Source organism: Pteronotus mesoamericanus, unplaced genomic scaffold (genome assembly GCF_021234165.1).
Source record: "Pteronotus mesoamericanus isolate MK-2021 breed Mesoamerican mustached bat unplaced genomic scaffold, CSHL_Meso_final scaffold_54, whole genome shotgun sequence".
NCBI classification, from domain to species: domain Eukaryota; kingdom Metazoa; phylum Chordata; class Mammalia; order Chiroptera; family Mormoopidae; genus Pteronotus; species Pteronotus mesoamericanus.
Window position 1 is genome coordinate 30,681,515 of NW_026555321.1, and position 17,250 is coordinate 30,698,764.

The window sequence follows — 17,250 nt, forward strand, 5'->3', positions numbered from 1 at the left end:
GGCTCGCCTGGGTTTCATCGTGTTGCCTAACAGCCCTCCTTGTAAAAAAAAAAAAAAAAGTTACCCAGAATGGGGATAGCCACAAGTTGAACTATTTGAAAGAAGTTGACTTCACTGTCTTCTCCCCAGCTGCTAGTCCGTGAGACAAAGAAGTATTATTCGAAAGAAAATGAATAAGCCCTGGCTCCTGGGGCTCCTGCCCTGCATGGTCATGGGTTTGTGAGATGTGAGCTGGGTCGTGAAACGTTAGAGTTGTTTTATCAGGGTCCTCTCTTGCCAGGAGGGTGACGTCAGCCTGCTCGCCGTGGGCTGTGGTCAGACAGGAGACACCCGCGTAGCTGAGCGGCTGGCTTGGGGGACTGAGCTGTGGTTTTACTTCTTTGATTTAGGTTCAGACACGATAAAAGGGGTGGGGAGGGGAGTAGAACATAAAGTCTTGGACACAGCAAAGATTTAAATTATGGCAGAAAACTCTGTTGTTTAAGGTATAGAGATTTTTGTGGAAAACCTACCCTTAAAAGTTTTAACAGGATACTTTTTAGTATAGTTGTACCTGCCCCTTTTCCATGAACCCAGGGATATTGGCATGTCGGCCTTCTGCTGTTTGACTAACCTTCATAAAATGATGATAAATGCCATTACATTGGCTAATTTCTCTTGAGTCATAACACAGTTTCAGATGCAGTCACCAGTCCTTGTCTGGAGGTTGCCCAGTTGGTGCAGAGATGCTGGGATGGGGAGTCGAGAGGCACAGGTTCTCATGCTGCTTCTGCCTTACCCTCGACTCCACTAATCTCTCTGAAACCAGATCAGTTGCCTCATCTCCATGTTGAAGGTCTTGGACTTAATCATTCCGTTGTATGAAAGTCAAATACTGAGTTTTGTGGACCAGGTTGTATTCATCTCTGGTTTCAGTGGACTGACTACAACTTCATTATAGTATTTGAATAAATGAATGAAACTGGAACACTGAGAATTAGAAATGTACTTAATTTTTAATTGTCTTCTTTAATGGTGAGATAGATTATTAAGAATACTTAAATCAATTTTTTCTGTGTTTTGCTGATGTGGAAGAGGTGAAACAAGAAAATGGCAGCAGCACTAAAAGACATAAAAATCGACGAGTTCAGAAACTAGAGCAGTGGGGAAAAATGTCTCGATAGGTGTAGTACATCAAATGGAGAGTACGTTAAAGGTGACTACGTTTAAACGTGTAAGAATGAATACACAATTTTTTATAAATAAATTCTGGGGTTTTTTTGGTCCCCCTCCCATACATTATATAGAATGTAGACTTTGAGAGCCGAAGTTAGGCCTTCAAGATGGTCAGATTGAACCACTTAATTTTACAAATGAGGAAACTGAGGCTGATGAGATGAGCGCTGTTCTGAAAACCTACCAGTCATATTCCATTTTGCATCCAGTCTAAGATGAACCTTTATTTTATGTCCCACTGAGAAACAATCCTGCCTATTGAAATAATCAATTAAATATAAGACAAATTTTAGTCTTAGCTATATTAAAATGTAGGAAATAAAAACTTGTACAATCATTGAAATGTGGTAATAAAAGGGTTCTGAAACCAGGCTACATATTCCTGGGTCTCTTCCATCTTTTCCATTCTGACTTTGAAAGAATTTTCTTCTAATATTTCACCAAAATCATTATATAGCTAGCATAAGCTTAGTGGTTTTCTTTCTTTTTAAAAAAGAATTTATTTTTAATTTACTGATTTTAGAGAGAGAGAGAGAGAAAGGGAGGAAGATGGAGATAGAGGAGAGAGGGTGGGACGGGGGAGAAAGAGAGAGGGAAGCGTCCATTTGTTGTTTCCCTTACTTATGAATTCTTTGGTTGATTCTTGTGTGTGCCCTGACCGGGAACTGACCTGGCAACCTTGACATATCCAGACAGTGCTCTTACCAACTGAGCTACACAGCTAGGGCCAGTGATTTTCTTTTTCTTTTTTTTTTCCTCTATGGTAAGGATTTTTAAAATTGAAATTAACATATGCTGATTCTTGTGAAATCTTGGACCAAAATCTTTGCTTGTCTTCAATTGGGAGAAGTAACAGCAATATTTTTGGTTCATATATTAGAACTGTCACTGTAACCAACACAGCAGGTCAGTAATTTTTGTATCTATTACTTCAGTAACACACGTAGATTAAAAGGCCAGAAACATTTTAAAAATTAAACTTCTTTTGTTAGAACTGTAAATTTTTCAAAAAGTTAAATTGACAGCTTTACTTAATCTGACTTCAGAGACTTAAAATACTGGGTTACTTAGACTGCTCAAATCTCCTTTCTCTTGTTTATTCCTGAAAAAGAAAGATAATCTTCTCTCCTTTTTCAAGTGCCAAACCATTGTGAAATTTAGAATACACATTAGTACAAATGAAAAAAGTCTTTTATACCCCTAAGATAAGTTCCTTTGGTGTGTATTTTTTTTTTTCCTGCTCTGCTGTGGGCAGGGTCTGTATAATGTCATCATTTGTTTTCTGACAGGACTTCGAACAGCCCTCCCCATGTAACAGGCTCTCAAACTCAGTCTGATTAGAAGCTGAACTGGAGCTTATCTGGCTGTAACATAGTAGAGAGATACAGCTATAGTAATGAAAGGTTTCCTTTTACTTCAGGAAAAATTAATGGATGTTTGTCCTTTTTTAACAGTTAAGTGTGAAATACTGAGGTCTTCTGTCATCTGCGTATAAATACATTCTTACTGGGGGAGGGATGTCAGTTTTGTTGAGATATAATTCACATGCCATACAACTGACCCATTTAACATATGCAGTCCAGTGGTTTTTAGTATATTCAGAGTTGCACAACCCTCACCACAATCATAGAACATTTTCATCATCCCCAAAAGAAACCTTGTACTCGTTAGTAGTCCCTTTACATTCCCCCTTCTCCCAGGCCCCTAGCAATCACCAATCTACTTTTTGTCTATTGGGATTTGCCTATTTTGGATATTTCATCTAAATGGAATCAGAAATATATGGCCTTTTGTGCCTGGTATCTTTCACATAGCATACTGGTTTCTAGGTTCATCCATACCGTAGCATGAATCAATACTTCATTCCTTTTTATGGCTAAATATTCTATTATATGGATATACCACGATTTCGGTATATGTTATTCGGTTGATGGACATTTGGGTTTTGGGCTATTATGAGTAATACTGCTCTGAACACTCATGTGTAAATTCTTTGGTGAAAACTTGTTTTCATTTCTCTTCGGTATAGACCTAGGAGTGGAATTGCTGGGTCATATGGTAACTCTTTTATCTTGGAGAAACTGCCGAACTGTTTCCCACAGCAACTACACCATTTTAGATTTGTACCAGCAGTGCACAAGGGTTCCAACTTCTGCACATCCTCATCAACATTTGATATTATTTGTCTTTTGATTACAGCTCTCCTAGTGGGTGTGAAGTGGTAACTCATTGCAATTTTGATTTTTGTTTCCTGGTGGCTAACAATGTTGGACATCTTTCCATGAGTTTTTTTTGCCATTTGCATATCTTCTTTGAAGAAATGTCTATTCAGATTCTTTCCTGTTTTTATATTGGGTTATTTTATTGTTGAGTTGTGAGAGTCTTTATATAAGCATATTCTTAAATAGGTCTTTTAAGATTCCCTATTCTGTGGCATCTTTGATCTTTAACATAATGTAAACTCTATAACTTGGGCACCTCATTGCCCTGACTCATTTATTCATTCAGTCAGTATTTACTGACCATCTCTGTGTGGAAGGGATTGTGCTCTCCGCTCTCAAGTATATAAAATGAATAAAATGCCCTCTGCTTCCAGGAGCACAAAACAAAGCAGGAATTGAAGTACTATAGTGATAAATTTCTGTGCATGTTCAGAAAAAGAGATGACTTTCAGATTGAGGAACCAAGGAAGACAACCTGAAGGAGATGGTGTTTTAAGTGGCCTTTGCAGGATGCATAGGATTTAAATACAAGAAGACTGCGGGGAAGAATCCAAGTAAAGATCGTGAGATTAGACAGTATGTTCTGTGGAATGGTAACTAGTCTACTTTAACTTTTAGGGCTGAAATTTTCAGAGCTTAAAAAGAGATATACCAGGAACAAAGACTGGAAAGGCAGTTGGGACCACGTGTTGATTATGAACGGAGAAGCAGTCTGGATGGCATTTTATCAGCGACGCATGAGCCCCTGGATGTTTGGAGTTAGGATGGGTCGATGTGCTCAGAATGGGGCCTGGAAAGACTGTGCGGAAGGGTGTACTCCAGGTGGAGTTGGGGGGGGATTGAAAGCAGCCCTGCTGTGTTTCTGTTTTGAAGACTGACATATGCTTTAGAAGACAGGAAGGCCTGTAGTTAAGAAATGCCTGTGAAATTGTTTAATTTCAAGAATTTGAAGTTTATTTTAGGTACAACTTTGGGTTTTGCTGCCTTAGTTAAATATTATACAAGTAGTAATTTTTTAGTAAGGGTTGGTTGGTTACCTGGTCAGTTGTAAGACTGTGGATCATAGAATCAGATCACTGATTTTAAAAGAAGAAGACATGTTAGACATTAGCTAGTCCATCCCCTCCTTTTATGGAAGCCTTAGAGGGGAAGTGAGTTCCCGTACTCACCTGGTCCTAAATAAAGGGAGAGTGTCCTGACTACCAGACCAAATGTCCTCCTCAATTTTACAAAAATAATTTTAACCTTCTTTTGCTACATGACAATAACAACAATAGATTCTGCTTTACAGTAGAAGCTATTGGTCAGGGTCCTCAAAGATAGAGGCCCAAAGATGAATGAAGGCACGAGAGAGACCAGACCTGTGTCTGCCCTTCTCTGGATTCTTTTCCTTCTACCCATAGTGTCTTTGATCTAAGCCTTGTGTGAGGAGGATGCGGTGTCATTCTGATAGGCAGGGGATATGGGTTCTTGCCTGTTCACTGTGTGAACCCTGAGTAGGTCTCACCCTCTTTAGGACACAGTTTTCTCATTCCTTCCGCCTTTAGAATTAATGATCCAGTTGTGCGATCTGCAATTCTGTAATTCACCAAGCAAGCAAACAGCATTTATAAGAAACTATCACTTGTGTAATATTGAACTAGGGTAGCAAAACCCAAAGTATGTGTGACGGAGTATGTGTGAGGGAATCCATGTGCACAAGGCGCCTTCCGGCACCTACAACATGCATGTCATCCCTGTGGGATCTGGTAGAGTTACATCACAGCCCCTACGGAAGAAGGGCCACTTGTGGTTCCCCTGTGGATCTGTTAGCCCCCATCTTAGAAATCTCCAGTGTTTTCAAAGTATTCTTGTGGACTTGGGTCTATGTCAGACAACAGCCCTTCAGGCTTAGAGATAGGCAGTGCATGAATTTGACAAACTTACAATGCAAACAAGTACCAGAACTTACACTAGATGAAAACTGGAGAGTGGAACGGAATGTTGTTCTTACCCCAACAGTTTTGCTTTTTGTGTAACTGTCTGCTGTGTGATGAGTGACTCTTCCTTTTTTGGAGTGATTTGAATTTGTTGCTGTGGTGGTGGTTTTCCATGGTAACTGCTGTTGCCACACATCTGGCATCTGATGAAATGGCTCCTAAATCCCAGGGGTCTGCACAGAGCCTGAATACTCCTCATCCCCTCATCTTGCCAAGGATGTGGAGAAACACTGGGCGGAGGGCGTGGTGGCTCTGCTGTGTTGACGAGATTTGCTTCGCAATGGCTGAGTTCCTGGGGGTATCATCAGGGCTCCTCCAAAAGTTAGCTGGGCTGTGGATGCTTCACCCTGGAAACTCCTCCCCTCCCTGTGGAGCAGGCGAGTATAAGAAAGAGGGGGTATATTTGGAACAAATATTTCTAAATCATCAAGGCATAAATATCAGCACTGCTTTGTTTGCTTGTTTGTTTAAACCAAAAATTACTAAATTGGAAGTAGAGGTCAACCAAAATCCTACTGAATTTCTGAGTAGCAGTCCAGCATAGGTCCTGTGTTTTAGGTATTTCATTTAAAATGGAAAGTTCCAGGTTGCATTGGGGCCAAAAATCCCCCAAAGAAATCCTTACTGGAGGCGTATTATGGGTCACTGTATATTTGCTAGTTTATATCTTGGTGACTAAATTGGCAAAATTTTTATTTTTCCTGGTAAACATTCAGAAGGTTTTTTTCCTCACTCCTTTTCCTCACAGAATCATATTTGTCATACATGTATGAAGCAAACGACTGTTAAAACTGTCCACACATCTGTGATGATATGAAAATTAGCAGTGGCAAACAAAGATTTTCTTTCTTAGGTACCACAAGGCCTCAGATGAAGTTGACTTTATCCTAATATTACTCTCAAATTGTGACCAAGTGGAAACAAAATTGGTCAGGCCTTAGAGACCAATATGAATAGTACAACAAAAGGGTTATTATTTGTGAAAAATTTAGATCCCCTTGCCCCCATATGACTTAGAAAGCTTAAAGTTTTCTCTTAAAGTAATTATTATTCTCGTTTATAAACTTAGAAGGTATACAACCTATTTATTATAAGCATACAAAGGGGCATACTTCTTTTAATTTATAATGAGGCACAGAGCCTTTTTAAAACGGGAATGAAAGACATCAAGATGTCAAACCAGATCAAAATGTGAACTTTAATTTGAATGTCTAACTTTGAAAAATGTTTTAAGAACCTCACCTGTGGATAAAGCATGTTATAAATTACATGCAGAAACTCTGCTGATAATAATCTATTTTTAACATGCCATTTTAGTGTTCTCTAAGAACAAAATGTTTATTTTTCATTAAACAGTGCATTTTTATTTCTTTTAATTTTGGGGACAAATATGTGAATCATTAATCCATAAATTTTCCTTATTCTTTAAAAAAGAAAACAACATACCAAAGCTATAATAAAAATGTAATGAATAAGAAAAGTGAGTTTGGCATAGTGTTCTAATGAACCCTGTGTTAAGTCATCCTCTTATAGGTATGGAGTTGAATACCCATAAATCAAAAGTTGTTTCATGTTTTAAATTAACTTTTGAGATGGTTTATGGTCAATACTTTTTTCTCCTGTTACTTTATTACAACTTTTAATTTTAAAACTCTACCCTAAAGAGTTATTGAAGAAATAGTAATTATGTGAGGTGATGGAGGTGTTAGCTAACTCTATGGTGGCGAACGTTTTTGCAATATATACGTACCAAATCAACACATTGTATACCTTAGACTTACATAATGTTGTATGTCAGTTATATCAATAAAGCTGGGGGGAAAAAGAGTTATTGTGCTAGAAAACCACGTTTATGTAAAATGTCTCATGCTTGGCAGCGACCCTGTGCTCGGACCATGTTCTGAGAATGGCAGGCCGCGTGTCACGTTGCCAAAAACTTTCCACTGGGAGTAGTTTCGCAAGGGGCCGGGCAGGCAGGCAGCCGGGGGCTGAGGTAGGGATATTTCTCCTGCTTGGTGACTACATCATTTCTCTTGTGTAGGTGAAGCTGCTCTCAGGGGAGAACCCAGGATGCAGACCATCCCGGTCGTGTCTGCCCTCACCAGTCACCGCACGGGCCCCCCACCCATCAGCCCCAGCAAGAGGAAGTTCGGCATGGAGCAAGGGGACGATGACCTGGACTGTGAAAATGACCATGCTTCCAAGATAAGTCGCATCTTCAACCCCCATCTGTAAGTTCCCTGTTCTGAAATGTGGGCCTTCTGATATTGGCTTGTGTGCGCCATGCAAGAGCCACCTTTCTCTTGCAACTTTGTGTCGACAGTGAAGTGAAAGAATGAATAGTGCTCATCTGCCAGGAGGGGGTATTAAACAGTGATGTGAATACCGAGAGATACCTTATTTCCTTCTGGCTTATGTGTCTGATTATTTGTGTGTTTTCCCCGTGGATGTTAACGGAACTTACTGTTTCTTGGGGTGGTTGTCTAAAAACATCCTCTCTTCTTTCTTATGCTACTGATGGTTGTTAGGAGAGCCAGTCTTTGGCGAACGTCTTCATGTGCCAGGGACATGGATGGGGCGGTTGGCACCTGAGGAGACTTCCGTAAAATGCTTTACTTACGAGTCTAGAATTGAACACGTTAAGTATTAATTCTCACCTTATGTGTTCACAGTATAAACTTGAGATCTTCCCAAAGTAGGAAAGATGGCTTTTGTGTTTGTGATAAGGTACTGTTTATTACGTCTGATGCGTGAGCCTGTTGCAGCCATTAGAGTCTTGGGGCCAGTTCTTGATGTGCCATGAATACTTTCTATAATCACAACATGTGTTGCTACATCTGTCTGGGGCTCAGTTTCCTTATTTATGTAATGAAAGGATTGAAATGAAAGCTCTCTGGATCTGTGCAACCTTTACCACGTTTGTATCTGGAAAACAGCTTGTGTTTCTGCGCACTATATTCCGGCTTTCCCTTTGCACTTTCCTTTAACACGCGCATGCTTTGAAAAGGGAGCAGAATGCTTTCTCACATATTTTCAGGACTTTGAGACACCCTGCCAGGTGCCAGGAGAGTTTGCCCTGGCAATGGTTTTAGCTAGTTTGTACAATCAGAGTCTGGGGTATTGGCAGAGGCAGGGAGGTAGCTCTGGTTATTGGAAGGAATCTCTCTGTGTATCCAGGTAAAAAGGTTCTACTGCTTTCCCACTTCTCACACATGAGTTAATGATTTGTAATTATTCAAGATGCTCAGTTTCCCTGGTTCTGATTTCCGAGGATGCTCCTGTTTCTGGCAAGACTGTGAGGCCCCGAGAGTTCTCATTTCCTCATTGGAGGAGGAGACCTTACGCAGTTAGGTGGCGGATAGCGCCAGCAGCCCTCTGCTGCCTCAGCGACAGCAGTCCTTGGCATTCCACACATTCCAGCTGCTTGGACTGTTGTGTGCAGTCATAAGACCCAGTGACAGAGGTATTTATCCTCCAATAAATCACCGTAGTGTTGGAGGCTGAGCCTGCAGTCTGGAGCCCTGGAATTTGCTACACTCAGGAAGGAATCTAGCAACAAGGCACTGCAAAACAATGAGCTCTTGCAAATGCATTGGCTTATAGTTTAGATCCTGGGTGCTCAACTCTTTGGAGTTTATTCTTTTGTTACTAGGAATTTATTTTTCTCTCATAGCACCTCCTCCCCAAACCCAAATAAGAGACATTTGGTTTTGGGACTTTGGTTTTTGTTTTTGTTTTGTTTTTTTTTTTTTTGAGGAGAGGGAGGGAGGGAGGAAGGGAGGAAGGGAAGAAGACAAGGAGGCAGTCCTGAGATAGTATGTTTTGGGATCACACATGCCTCAATTGCAATCCTAATCTGACACTTACCAGCTGTGAGGCCTTGGACAATCACTTAATATATCTGGGTCCATTATTCTTCTGTGTAAAGTGGCAATGATTATAGTTCATGTATAGAACTACTGTGAGCATTAGAGGTAAAATTTGCAAGGTGTTTGACATAGTATAATTAATATTCAGCTAATATAGGTATTATTAAATCCATTATTGAGATACTGGTACTGATGAAAGAGAATAAGAATTCTGTAACGGTAAATTTAATGTTTCAGAGTGCTGCATTTTAGTAAGAAATTCTGGGTTCAAATCCCTGCTTTGTTTTTCAATGAGAGTAATCCTCATAGGATGACTTTAAGGGCATTAAGCACTCATCTTTAGCCATTATTAATAGTATTATTAGCATGTTAAAACATTTAAAATACGCTTTTGTAATTCCTTGGGTGGCTACAAATATGACCTTGAAGTACAGGTCTATGATGACACTGTAAGTGAAGTGTAAATAATAAAAATAGAATTGCCAGATTTCTTGTGCAACTCACAATTGACATCATCATGCTAAATCTTAGGAAAATAGAAACGGTAGCCACCCCCATGGGCAGACTTCCTGGACCTAAGAAGGAAACGTGATAAGTGTGTGGTCAGTTTCTTCTGATGTCACTTGTTCACCATGTGATAGTTATTCAAGCATTACCAGTATTTCTACTTGTGTGTGCTACTAGTCGGGTAACAGATTTTGCAGGCAAATTGGAGAGATGCTGCATCTCTAACTCTTCATGTTGTATAGTTCTTAGGAAGTGCTGTTGTTTGATTTGATGAAATGTTTCCTACTTGAGGAATTGCATGCTCCCTCCTTTTTATTTACTATGTCTAGGACCTTTTCAATAGTAAAATTCAGACTCATGTTTATTTGGAAAAGAATGGTGTGGCATATTGGTTTAAGAAGCTTACAAAATGATTTTTACCCTTTATCTCCTTAGAGTATGTCAATGAAAATGTATTTTTTTATTTTATCAGTAAAGAAATCACTAATTCTGGAGGAAGAAGTGTTGTTGAAAAACAGTTTTGACAGCTAGCCAAGAGAGTCTTAAAGATGTATGCTTTGGCTACATTTCATTATAACCTCACATTGAAATATTTTCCAGTAGAGAGATGGAGAGATTGAGTGGCTCTGAGCCAGAATAGGAAGCTACAGAGTATGACCAGATTTCATCTGATTTGATCGGCGGGGGGGGGATGTCGGGAGAGACAATAGAGGTTTCCTTTGTAATTTCTCCAGAACTTGGATACCGAGAATTTTTGGACACTGGGTCCAGCCATTTATAAAACTGGGTCATTTGAACTCTTTATTAGTTTTCTTGTTGATATGGCGACCCTGAGAAATATATTTTGGGTTTGTTGTTGTTGTTGTTGTCGTTCTTTGTTTCCTAAGAAAACTGTTAAGAACATGAATGTCTGTTGTGGAAGTTGAAAAGAACTATCTGCACTTAGAAAGAAAGTGGATTATGGTATGAGGCAGAGGTGGGAGGGGTGGGTAGAGTTGGGGTTTCTCTCATGGAAATGTCAATAAGTAACTTTTCTGCGACCTGCGTATTCAAGTATGATTTGGTAAGGAAGAGCTCTCCCTTTCCTCCTGCCTATCTATCATTCATTTGGACTCATGGATTCCTCTTTTATTTGGAGAGTTGTAGCTGTCCCTGATTTGGCAAATCCGTTCAGCTGGCTCCTGTGTGCCGGTTACATGCCTCCTTTTTTTTTTTTTTTTTTTTAAATTCAGCATTTTCTTATTTTCCAGCAAATGAGATGCTCATCTGATAACCTACCTGCCTCAGCTGTGGAATCAGCCGTTTTCCCAGAGCACCCTGGCTCCTTTCTGTGGGGAATAGTATTTAGAAGCCAAGACCTGGGTGCCCATTGTTGTTGCGGTGTCATTGCCGTAGCTTGGAGTTGCCTAGCACAATAGACATTAGCTACATGAGGAAATTTACATTTAAAGTTTAATGAAATAAAAAATTTAGTTCCTCAGTTGCACTAGCCACATTTTAAGCTCAGTAGCCACATGTAGCTAGTGGCTACCCTATTGGACAATACACGCATAGGACATTTCGACTCTCAGAAAATTCTGTTGAACAGCAATGCTTCTAGACCCTTTCAGTGGAAAGGCTAGTAACTGATGAGTTCATACGAACTCTACAGCTGCACAGCATTTTTCTTTATCCTCCCCCTTTCCACATTTCTCTCTCCCTGGTTCCCAACATCACATCTCCTTGATCAGTCCTACAGTACACATAAAATAGTTTCAGAATTGCTATGGTCATACCATTTTGGAAAAACCTACCAAAGAGACTTCAGGACGTGTTGGCAGTGTTTTTCCCCTGTGCCAAGGGAAAATAGTCAAAGTACTCACTTTAAAAGTTACTTCTCCTCCCCACCTTTCAGTGTTATGTTCATTAGCATATATATATATATATATATATATATATATATATATATGGGTTTGTTAATTTCTGTTCCAATTCAGTTTTAGGTTTTTCATCTTTATTGTTGATTTCATTTTATTTTTTGAATGTGTAAAACATTAACATGCTTCTAAAAGTAGAAACAATGTTTCATAGTATATGTAAGTCATTATACTGTGCACTCTTAAACTCACACAGTACTCCCTGTCAATTATATCTCCATAAACCTGAAGGGGAAAAAAGTCAAAACTATTAAAAAGTAGTTAAAGAAGTGTTATTCCCTTCCCTGTCTCTTTCACTTCTTTTGTCCCCTGCCCATATAGATGATTATCCTTCTTGTATTTCTTTTTGTTAAAGTAAGGAGATACATGAGTGGTTTCTCATTACCCCTTCTTTCTTCCACTAAGTTAGCACATTTTATATCCTTATTTGAGCTTTGGTGTTCTGTTTTTTCTTTTTTAAATCCTCACTTGAGGATATGCTTATGAGAGAGGCAGGAAGGCAGACAGACGGACGCAGACACTGACCGGCTGTCTCCCATGTGCGCCCTGACTGGGGATCAACCCACAACCTTTCGGTGCACAGGATGTCGCTCCGACCGACTAAGCCACCTACCTGGCCAGGGCCTGAGCTTTGGTGTTTTCCTTTTCTTTTTCTTTTTTCCTTCCTTCCTTCCTTCCTTCCTTCCTTCCTTCCTTCCTTCCTTCCCTCCCTCCCTCCCTCCCTCCCTCCCTCCCTCCCTCCCTCCCTCCCTCCCTCCCTCCGTCCCTTCCTTCCTTGTTGTTCAATTCCAGTTGTCCCCATTTTTCCCTCATTGCTCTCCCCTGCCCTGCCCCCTCCCCACTCCCCTGCCCCCTCCCCCCCATCCAGTCCTCCTCAACTGTTGTCTTTCTCCCTGGGTCTTTTATACATGTTCCTTGACTTGACCCTTCCTCTACTTTCCCTTGCTATCCCCTTCCTCCCTCCCCTCTGGTTACTGTCAATTTTGTTCTTTATTTCCATGTCTCTGGTTCTGTTTTTGAGCTTTGGTGTTTTCATTCACCAGTATATTGTGGAGATCTTTCCCTGCCAGTTCCTCATCCTTGTTCACAGCTGCATCGCAGGCCACTGCATGCATGTGCCAAAGTTCATTCAGCTAGTCCCCTTTGTTTGGACATTTAGGTAATTTCCAATATTTTATAATACTAGTACTGCAGTGGATAATCTTGTGCATTTGTTATATCTTATGTTTTTGTAATGGAGTACAAGCTCTTGGAGGCTAACAATTGATGCAGTATTACAGCATACTAAATTCATATTGGTTTTGAGACTTTTGAGGCTGCTTGGCTGACAGAACCTAGTGAGAGTTCTGTGCTGAAGAGAATAGTCTAAAATGTCTTTTGGAAATGAAACAGTTTTCAACTTTGTATGCATGCAAGTTTGTAGTAGGGCTGGGCAACTGAACTAACTGTTCACTCAGTCACCCATGAAAGGATGGAATATACTCTGAGTGCTTAACTATATACCCGCTGGCCCTGTTCTAGACACTTTAAATGTATTATCTCCTTTAACTCACACTAAAGGTGTACCTTTAAGATGGTGTGTGTTTCTCTCTTTCACTGTATGTGTGTGTGTGTGTGTGTGTGTGTGTGTGTGTGTGTGTGTGTGAGCTCTACTTACAGAAGTAGAAGAAATTGAGAGGATAATGTGTCCAAAGTGGTGGAGCTGGGATTAATCCAGCACCAAAATGAATGATTATTTGATTCTGCCATAGCTTTGTCTTACCTGAAACATGATTACATGCACTTAAAGATGGACATCATGTATTTAGCAGGCCACTTGACCAGTCGAATGGCCCACCCACAGCAGGTGCTAAGTAATTTGTGTTGAATTGAGTCGCGCCCACTATCCAGAGAATGTGCTCTCTGAGCTCCTGTTCCAGTTGGAGGAGGCATCCTCTTTTTGACCAGTGGTGTGCATTTGCAGAGTCCTCGCCCCTGGTCTTCGAGCAGGGCAAAGCCCAGAAGCTCACACCGGGATCAAAGCTGTGGTCACTAGCCTTGTGTTATAACCAGCTGCTGAATGGGGAAGGGCCTAGTGAAGGAAAACATTCCCTCCTCTCACTGGTGGTGCCCTTTTGAAATACTCTCCTAGTGTGAAATGTGTCCATTGTTGTCTTTGCTTCTGTGGCTATTCATTTGAAGTTTTTTCTCAAACTCCATGCAGCCAACTCTGGTTTATCCTTGATGCATTGTCCAGTCTCAGGACTTCTGTTTCCTTTGCTCCTCCTCTTAGGCTTCTTCCTTCCTCGTTCTCCTTTGCTTTCTTCTTTCCTCCACCCCCTAATCTTACTGCTTTTCTCCTCCTGGCCCTAGTCATTTCACTCTTCCCTCCATAAGGGTGGGTAGAAAAAAAAGGGAAAACAGACAAACTCGAAACTGGTAATTTTTTCATCTTGACAAGAGGTTGAAGGAAGCCTTTGAAATCAAGTGCTGGACATGTAATAGAAACACAATTTAAAAAATGATTGATGATTGGCTAAAATGAGTCTGGGGATTTTCTTCTGGGTTTTTTGTTTGTTTGTTTTTTGCAGTGGAGTTGATTGTATGATGTTTGAGAGTGTCTGTAGTTTGTGGTGTCCCTGACAATAATATGTGATAATAACCCTTGGCAACATTATCTACCACACTCCCTTTGGTGAATGTGTTTCCTGTATCTCTTCAACACCTTTGGTTTGGACAATGTGGACATGCTTACCAAGAGAATACTTATTGTACAGACTCCATGAAAGTACAGGAAGCAATTCCTCATTTTAAATTGAAACTAGACCCAGAGGAAATTGAAATGTTGGCGTTATTTTAGTACCTTGACCCAAATGGGGCTCTGTAAGGTAAACAGTAATACATCTTTGTAGACGCAACTATGTTACTGTTGTGTTCGTGTCTATATAAGCCTTAGAGCAGGTGAACTTTTCATCACTGAGAGTGGTGAGGGGTCAGGATTGCCAGTATCCACGGAATCATGACAGCCGTTGTGTCAAAACTTAGTAACAGTGGCTATTTATTGAGCCTCAATGTGCATCAAGCCCTGTGCAAATGCTTCATGAGCATGATCTCATTGCATCTTCACAAGCCCGTGATGTGGATGCTATTGCTATCCCTCTTTTACAGGTGGTAAAACTGAGTCTCAGAGCTGTTCTGTAACTTGTTCGAGGTTGCACAGCTGGCCATCAGGTAACGGAGCCAAGAATCAAAGCTCAGGCTGTCTGTTCTTAGAGCCGCTGCTCTCAGCAACCATGTTGCATTTATATCAATAATGTATGTGTCCAGATACTGTGAATTGGTTGATATAGGTCCTTAACGCCTTACAGGTTTGGATGATCTAAGCATTCTAAAAACACAGTTGACGGATGCTTCAGAGATGAGAGGTGGAGACCATCCATTTTCTCACTCAGTAATAAGGATGAGGGGTGGGGCATGAGGTGATGAAGGTCATCAGAATTAAAATTGGCGAAATCCTCCCAGCACAATCCGTGATGGTTCGCTTCAGAGACAGGGAAGGGGAGAGCTGTTCACCTTTCCCTGAAGAGGCTTGACATGTGTCTCTGTACAGGCAAGAACCCTGTGAGAACAAACAAGGTTCAGGCTCAGGAAAGTGCTTTTTCAATTGTTCTAGTTCTTGTTGAAAATATCTGATCCAATTATAAGTTAGTGGCACAGTAGTAACGTTAGTTTAAAAGATTCAAACTGGAGTGTTTTAAAATTTGCTTTCAGTGTATCTTTTTTTTCCCTTTCCAGATTTCATAAATCAAATACTCTTCCTGAAATAGAATCACTCAGACTATGTGCCTTCTCTTTTTCTCCCACATCCTTCCTGGCATCGTCCAAACTTGGGGAGTTTTAGCCCTGAAGTTCTCTATTCTTCTGTACTTTCACACACAGTCTTGTAAGCACTTCCACAAGCCTTCTGGGATTTTTTAGAGCCTTAATTTTAGTTCTCCTAAATAACTAACTCATAAACTGAGATACCATTAAATAGGGATTTTTAAAAAATACCCCTGATGTATAAAACAAGTATGTATGTTTACTTAAAAAAATAAATTTCAAGGGAGCCTGAGTCTTTAATAAACGTTTCACATCGGAGAGGTGTAATCTAAGAACTGCTTTATGTGAGGTTGACTCTGCCCCTAAACGCTTCAGTTGTTGCCGTGGGTCAGCCTGAACCGGCATGGAAATGAAGCTGGCTTTTCATGGCCGCTCCCACGTGACTTTAAAGGCGCATCTGCGTGTGACATGCAAGTGTTTTACTAATGAAGTGTGGTACCTTTAAATAAAGGTCACAGACCTTACCTGTATCGTGTGGGTTTCTTGTTTGTCAGGCTAGAGGCTTTTTCTCATTTTCGCAGTTCAGCCAAAAACAAAGACCTCCTTATCCGAGCAGGGAGCTGTGCTCTTGCAAGCTGACATCAGCTTTTTCCCAGCAGGCATCACTTCTGCCTTAAGAGTCTTTGCAGAGAGCTGGGAAGGCAGATAGCCACCCCGCTACTGGCATTTTTCTGGCCAAATAACAGAGTGAAGAAATGCCAAGAGAGCCAAGAGTCAGAGGAGATAAACAAAAGGGACTGATCACTCGTCTATTCTTGTTGCCATTGGGAACCTCAGTGGTGCTCATCTGTATCGCAAAGGTTATAAAACTGGGACAAGAACCTTGAAAAAGGAGGACTTTTTTTCCTAGAGAGGAATTAAAGGACATTTGGGATCTATCAGAGCTTTCATTAGCGTGTGAAAGTCACTTTTTAAAATGACACACAAAAATTGAAAAAAGGTGTGTTTTTAGGTTTATGGATTAAGTCAAAGGCATTTGTTCAAAAGTTGAGGAAACAGAGCAGTACAGGATTTGCCTCTGTGCCGCTCCTGCTGTGGTTCTCTGAGCACGTCAGCTCTTTTCCGAGCACCGTTTTCATGAAGATGTTTCAGTGCTGGGAACACAAATGGCAGCTATTTTTATACATAGTTAGAGGATTAATCTTGATGTTGCTTTATGACCACATAGCCCTCTTCTTACTGCAGTACAAAGCCAGCCTGTCCTGAACGGATACAGCATGGTGTCACTTTAGTAGATTTGACTGAGGACCAGAAAGGGGAATGCTAAGAAATGTGCCTGTGTGTGAGTATTGGAGGTTCTTTTATTTTCCTCTAGGATCTTGCTTGTAAATCAATCATTTGCCTGTGCTACATGCAGCTGGAACAGAGTAAGGTAGTTTACAAGCCCCATGTTCTGTGTCTGGTGTTGTTTTTATTTAATAAATGCCAGTTCTTGGTCTCTATCTTCTTTGCTAAATCACACGCGCGCGCACACACACACACAGACACACAGACACACACACACACATATTCATTCTCTCCATTTTGAAATTTCTTCACAGAGTGCCTCTACAGCTTAATTAGAGAACTTATGTTGCAGTAATAATGTTCTGGGTCTGGCAGTAGCTAGAAACCTTGCCAAACAAGGGGTCTGAATTCTGGATCCAGGCCTTCATAGCCCCAACAGAGGCAAAATGTGCTA

The 17,250-nt window shown here is 40.6% G+C and overlaps 1 protein-coding gene across 4 annotated transcripts in view; it reads left to right on the top strand.

Annotated features, from left to right (window-relative positions):
- VGLL4 (vestigial like family member 4) overlaps positions 1 to 17,250 on the top strand; it is a 154,777-nt gene that overhangs the window by 105,220 nt on the left and 32,307 nt on the right. For all 4 annotated transcript variants that reach the window (XM_054595079.1, XM_054595082.1, XM_054595078.1 and 1 more), the window contains one exon: positions 7,458 to 7,647. In XM_054595079.1, the coding sequence (XP_054451054.1) occupies positions 7,458 to 7,647 (190 nt within the window). The remainder of the gene's footprint in view (positions 1 to 7,457; positions 7,648 to 17,250) is intronic.